General features: G+C 39.7%; 1 protein-coding gene across 1 annotated transcript; it reads left to right on the top strand.

Annotated features, from left to right (window-relative positions):
* The first annotated feature begins 388 nt into the window (after positions 1-388).
* Positions 389-5,802, top strand: dmap1 (DNA methyltransferase 1 associated protein 1). Its single transcript, XM_020081433.2, has 10 exons — positions 389-843; positions 1,208-1,299; positions 1,676-1,871; positions 1,997-2,155; positions 2,243-2,410; positions 2,684-2,869; positions 3,165-3,236; positions 3,844-3,916; positions 4,146-4,495; positions 5,127-5,802. The coding sequence occupies exons 1-10, from the start codon at positions 748-750 to the stop codon at positions 5,184-5,186; spliced, it is 1,452 nt and encodes a 483-aa protein (XP_019936992.1). The 5' UTR covers positions 389-747; the 3' UTR covers positions 5,187-5,802.
* Positions 5,803-6,614: the final 812 nt, after the last annotated feature.

Genomic DNA, 6,614 nt, shown 5'->3' with positions numbered 1-6,614 from the left:
AATTATGTCCAACATTTTATGGGTGTACAAGCAACTGGTCCAAATATAATAAAGCTATAATTTAGAGTTGCCTAATTAAAGCTATATAAATATTCCTTAAGCAACTTTTCATTTCCCCACATATTACCTGCCAAACAACTCACAGCTTTCAAGACTTTCCTACATGTATTTTTCATTATGTAAATGTGATTTTACAATTTTAAACAATCATCTCCTACTTTTTTCCTTATAAAAAAGAACTGGAATTTTTATTTTATGAGTTTCAACCTTTCTTTTTTTTCTTATTTAAGTCCTGATAAAGCAACGAGTCATTAGAAATTAAAATAAATAATTTGTGCAGTGTACCGCCTGACCTCACAGGGGCGACATTTTATCCATCAGCAGCTCAGTAGCGTCACAAAGGCAACAGCGGAGACGGAAGTAGTTTTGCTCCAGCGGCTAGCTCCTCATTTAGCCTTAACAATAGCTTGACAATATTCTTTATTGGTTATATCTTCAGCTTTATTATATGATATAACTTTCAGTGTTAAATCACGACAATAATATTCCCATAATAATATTATATTCGAGTCGCTACTCGCCGGTTTGGGGCTTTGTGTAACGTTAGCGTACTTTCGAAATGATAATGGTAGCGTTAGCCTCTAGCTAGGAGCGTATTTGATGGGCTGTACCGTGTTACTGTGAATGAATGAGCACTGTTATCACTTGACAGGCTGCGAGAAGCGTTAACTAACAACACATCGAGCCATGGGCACTGGTGCCGATGTGAGGGATATTCTGGAGCTGACCGGGGGAGATAATGACGGTCCCATCAGCAAGAAAGACCTCATCAACTCAGACAAGGTGAGGAATAATCTGAAAACACGCGTAATGATGCCTGACACCGTATCCACACGTTTACACATTCCTCTTACCCTCAAAACGTCATTAACTGTTGAGTAGGTAACTTCAGTGATTGTAAGGAATGCCATGATGTATTGATAACACTGTAAAGACTAATAGCTTTAAACTTCATCTCATACCTAAAGAAGCATATTATAACAATGGGCACGGCTTTTCTGAAACTTTAATCCTGCTTTCAGAGTTACACATTGTATGAGGGATGAAAACAAAGTCATGCTGTTGGAAATATAATGATGTTTTTTGTGGTGCGTGATAATATTTCCAAAATGTTTCTGTATAATAAACGATATCTCTATAATTTCAGAAAAAATCCAAGAAGACGACAGAAACTCTGACCTTTAAGAGGCCAGAGGGGATGCACAGAGAGGTCTACGCTCTGCTCTATTCAGATAAGAAGTATGGGCTCCTTGTTTAAAATTACACATTTGTCTTGAATTAGTACATGTTACATAATTGTTCACCATAATAAATGAGGAGGAAAGATACAGAATTGAGTGTCATGTTCAGTAAAACATTGGAAGGGTTCATGTTTAAATTACACTGAAATAGAGAGCTGGTTAAATGTCTGTTTTACACAGTGTTTTATCTGATACCAATCCCAAGGATTTTCAAGGCTATTAACTCCATATACTGTTTAAGCTTTCCCTTTGGCTATCTGATCTTACACACTGCATAGGTGCTTGCTTTTTCATGGTTTTTTGTCATTGATCCAGGAAGAATTCATACACAATTTGCTGATTTTCCTCATTTTGTTTTCCCTGTCATTTCCCAGAGATGCACCCCCTTTGCTTCCTAGTGATACTACTCAGGGCTACAGGACAGTGAAAGCCAAGCTAGGATGTAAAAAGGTGCGTCCCTGGAAGTGGATGCCCTTCACTAATCCTGCTCGTAGGGATGGTGCCATATTCCATCACTGGAGACGTGTGGCAGAGGAGGGAAAGGACTACCCGTTTGCCCGTTTCAACAAGGTATGGATGCCTACAAGATGTATACAGCTACTGTTCTGTCATCTCCTCTTTTTCAGGAATGCTCACTTATTTACTCTTTTTAGTTACTCATACTGATTCAGTGCTTCTTCTGTCCGCTTCCATAGACCGTGCAGGTTCCAGTTTATTCAGAGCAGGAGTATCAGTTGCATCTCCATGACGATGGCTGGACTAAAGCTGAGACAGACCATCTGTTTGACCTATGCAAGCGCTTTGACCTGCGCTTCGTTGTTGTCCACGACCGTTACGACCACCAACAATACAGAGTAATCATTCAGTTACTAACCCACAGTTCTTATCTTCTCTTTAGTTGCTTCTATTTATACTATAACAGTCTTCTATGTGTTTTTCAGAAACGCTCCGTAGAGGATTTGAAAGAGCGGTATTACAATATTTGTGGTAAGCTGACAAAGGTCAGAGCAGCTTCAGGGACTGAGCCCAAGATCTACATCTTTGATGCAGGTCATGAAAGACGTCGCAAGGAGCAACTGGAGAAGCTCTTCAATCGCACACCTGAACAAGTTTGTAACTCAGTCACTTTAATTGCATTTGGATTCTTATGCATTTGTTAATCTTTCATAACATAAATGTTACTCATTTAAAATGATAGGCAGTATGCCAAGCACAAGCCAATTAAAGTGATACTATTATATAAATTTGTAATGCTGTAATCCCGTATAATTAATATTTAAATTATTATATATTAATTTTGCATTATAAATGTTTTTCTAACTTGTATGATGTTTCCCAGCCTCTAAAATATTACAATTGCACTTTTCTTGTTTTTCCTGCAGGTGGCAGAAGAGGAATATCTTATTCAGGAGCTCAGGAAGATTGAGTCAAGGAAGAAAGAGCGAGAGAAGAAAGCTCAGGATATACAGAAACTCATTAAAGCGGCTGACACAACCACAGAGTTGAGACGAGCTGAAAAGAGGGTTTCCAAGAAGAAGCTCCCTCAGAAAAGAGAAACAGAAAAACCGGTATAATATGCTTTACACAAATGGAGCCAAGCAAATTATACCAGAGAACTGTTTACCAGCTAAGCAAAGCAGTTTTAATGAGGAAAAAATAAATAGTTTTCATTGTTGAGAAAACACTGTGCCGTAAACCACATATTGTTTTTATATACAGTGGCATTTTATGTTTTTTTAAATGGAGCAGCTGTGCGTCAGAATAATTGGAAGTGGAAAGTCTTAAGGTCTAATTTATTTCATAATAACCAAGTCTCTCCAAAACTCAGATGGATTATCAGTTTATCTGTTATTTTTTCTTTAGGCTGTTCCAGAGACGGCAGGCATCAAGTTCCCTGACTTCAAATCAGCGGGAGTCACACTGCGCAGTCAAAGGGTGAGTGTATCTAAATCAAACTGAGGTATTGAAACAACAACTGAATATTCTAAAAACATTTAGTGTTAAAACTACAAAATTTTTCTGCACTGTGCTGTGCAAGGGATGTAAAATAATTTAAAAATCTTAAATTTTTAAATCTTTTTTTTGAAGACCAGCTAAGTGTGTTAGCCACCATTAATATCAAAAGAATTTTAGCGAAGCTTGAACCTTCAGTTGATGTATGTGAGAAACCGGAGAGTCTGACTTCAGCTGGCTATCTCTCATTAGCACTGTGATGATTAATTCTGTTAGTGATGACCTGATATCTGTAAGATCTAGCTAGATAACTCTTATTCATCTTCAAGACTGATGAGGAGCTGCCGCTCTCTATGGAAAATGCATTAGCACGGCTAAAGAAGTGGAGTGCCCCTCTAGCTAATCAGTCAGACAGAGTTCAGTGGATAAAGACATTTTGATCTGGCCTGCTGAAGTGCATTTCATAGGAATTAAAAGCCCCGAGGTGGAGCTGTTATCCTAATATCCCCAGCACCTTAAATCACACCCTTATGTTGGTGTGTGTGTGTGTGTCTATATGTCTAACTGTGTGTCTGTGTGTGTGATTTAGATGAAACTACCGAGCTCAGTTGGCCAGAAGAAGATCAAGGCCATTGAGCAGATCCTTGTAGAGCAAGGAGTAGGTGAGTGTGAATATTGGCAATCATCTAACATTTTAAAGTTTTACACTTCAAACTCATGTTGAAATCTGATGACATAAGAGTGTCATAGAGATATTGCCTCTCTTTTGCATTTACCTTAACAAGGATACTACCCATTGTACATCTGGCATAAACTGACTGGCAATGCTTGGCAAAACAAATCTCATTTTTAATCATCTTTATCTATGTTTCTTTCTGTCTGTGGATTCAGATCTTAACCCCATGCCCACTGAAGAAATTGTACAGATGTTCAATGAGCTGCGTAGTGACCTGGTGCTGCTGTACGAGCTGAAGCAGGCCCACAGCAACTGTGAATATGAACAGCAGATGCTGCGTCACCGCTATGAGGCTCTACTGAAAGCTGGCAGTGGAGGTGGGTGTGGAACTATAGGGGCAGGACTGGTCACTGTAGCACAGGGTGGGGACCTCAATGCCTCCAACAGCACTGCAGTGTCCACTCCAGGAGGTGATGTTCAGATGTGGCCAAGTGTTGACGACATCAAGGTTGAAGCCAAGGAGCAGATCATCGATGTTGTTGGAGCACCACTTACCCCTAACTCGGTGAGTCCACATAGCTCTGACGCACATGCATTTCACAATTATTGTGGATTTAAATACAGACAGTCAAAACATTTATTTACAGATGACAGCTAATTTCCAAATTCAGTCTTAAAATTACATGGTATTATGGTATCATTATCATGGTATTAAATGATAATGAGGAAAAACAACCAACACATAAATACGACCCAGAGAACTTGTTTTCTGCAGGTAATTTGTTCTATACACTTTATTGCCAGTATTATTTTAACAGCTGATGGAGGATGACATTTTTAGGGGATGATGATTTACACCATATCTGAAGCTTTGAACGCTGATCCATTTGAATAAAAATAGACTTTTGTGATTGAAAACGGACAAGAAAAACCCCACTGGGTAACGTCAGCCTGGTAACGTCCAGTCGTTATAACTGCACCAGCGAACTGTGACTTGGTTTGCCTTCCTGTCTGCATCAGAGAATGTGGTGTGAACCTCTTTTCAGAGGACATCTTCATAATATCAATCTGTGCTCATAGAAGAAAATCGCAGCTGGTCACTTCAGTTGCGTTGGTAGGAAACTCCTGCAGAAAACAACAAGAGGGAAATTACTGCTCCAATACACACTTATATGATTTTGTGCATCACATTGCAGCGTAAACGGAGAGAATCGGCTTCCAGCTCGTCTTCGGTGAAAAAGGTGAAGAAGCCTTGATGAGGATGAGAGCGCCAGCTGGTGCACAGTGGAGTTACTCTGGTCAAGTGGACATGCACAGGTTTTATGGTTGTCCATCCACGTAAAAGCACCACTGACTACTCACACACACAACCTCTCACCTTATAACCAGACCTCTCCAGCCCCTCCCCATCTGACCTGCCCAGCATCTTTGTGACAAAGGCAACAACTGAGTGACATTTCATTCCATTACTGCTCGTCTCCAAGCCTCCACCATTGCTCAGCTTTAGATGAGGCAAGATCAACTGTAAATTGCCAGACTGAGCTAATCGGGACATTGGAAAGATGGTGGGAGTGACTGGGTAATTGAAATGAATTGGAATGAAAGAAGAGACTATGTGAGTGGGAGGACCTCCAACCGCCATTCTCATTTGATCCATCGGACGGTTTTTTGTGGCCTAATCACACCATAGTATTTACTGGAAATCTGTTTTTGTTGTAGCCTGTAGCACCGACTCCCCCTCCACCTACGAAAGAGATGCCGCTTCCATCTGCTGCTGAGTTTTATGTTGGACTGATTTGTGTTGTTTGTCCTCAGGTGACCTTGGAGATGCTTTAATCAATGATTCAATAAACCTCATTGTGTTTTTTCCTAGCCGTGTTTCAGGCATGTTTGTGTCATAGTGATCCCTTTTCGCTCTCTCTCTCTCAGATGGAGGTAATTAGTGCTGAATACACATTTACTGAGGAAATTGTAGGATCATGACATTCTTACTTTACCTGTCATTTAAGTTAAGTGACAACTAATGACTTCATTAATATGATAATTAAGCAGTGATCATTCTTCGGTTGGCACAGCCAAGGAAACTTCATTAGGTCTCCTTCCCATAATATTGCTAATTGCGTGTCAATTATGTAGTTTAGCCTACTTAGACATTCATTTCTATGCAAATTTTGAATATGTTTGGTGCAAAGAGGGGAGCACAGTGATCTTGGCATAATGTGTGTATTTTTATACGTAGTTCGCAGTTTCGTTTTCAGGTTCTGCAATCTGCATTCAAACTCAGAGCAGTCGGGACCCTTGTTATCGTCTTTATACATGTTTTATATACAGTGCATCCTGAAAGTATTCAGACCACCTACATTTTCACATTTTGTTGTGGCTGAATGCTACGATAAAAAAGAACAAATTCATAAATCTATACTCAATACTGAAGTAAAAGTGAAAAGCTGAAATATCACTTATATTTCACATACTTGCAGAAGTATTCCAACTTTTACATGACAAAATGGTGCCTTCCTGATCAGCCTATTCACACCTTGACTGGAGTCCTGCAATGGCTAAATCATTTGACTGGACATGATATGGAAATACACATTCTGATAATTTGTATCAGCCGAGTAAAAGCCCTGAGGTTGACAGAGCTGTCTGCAGAGCTCAGACGCATGACTGTCAATGTACAGATC

The sequence above is a fragment of the Paralichthys olivaceus genome, chromosome 3 (assembly GCF_024713975.1).
Source record: "Paralichthys olivaceus isolate ysfri-2021 chromosome 3, ASM2471397v2, whole genome shotgun sequence".
In the NCBI taxonomy this organism is placed as follows: Eukaryota; Metazoa; Chordata; class Actinopteri; order Pleuronectiformes; family Paralichthyidae; genus Paralichthys; species Paralichthys olivaceus.
Note: the sequence above shows the minus strand (reverse complement) of the source record. Positions and strands in the feature narration are given on the sequence as shown.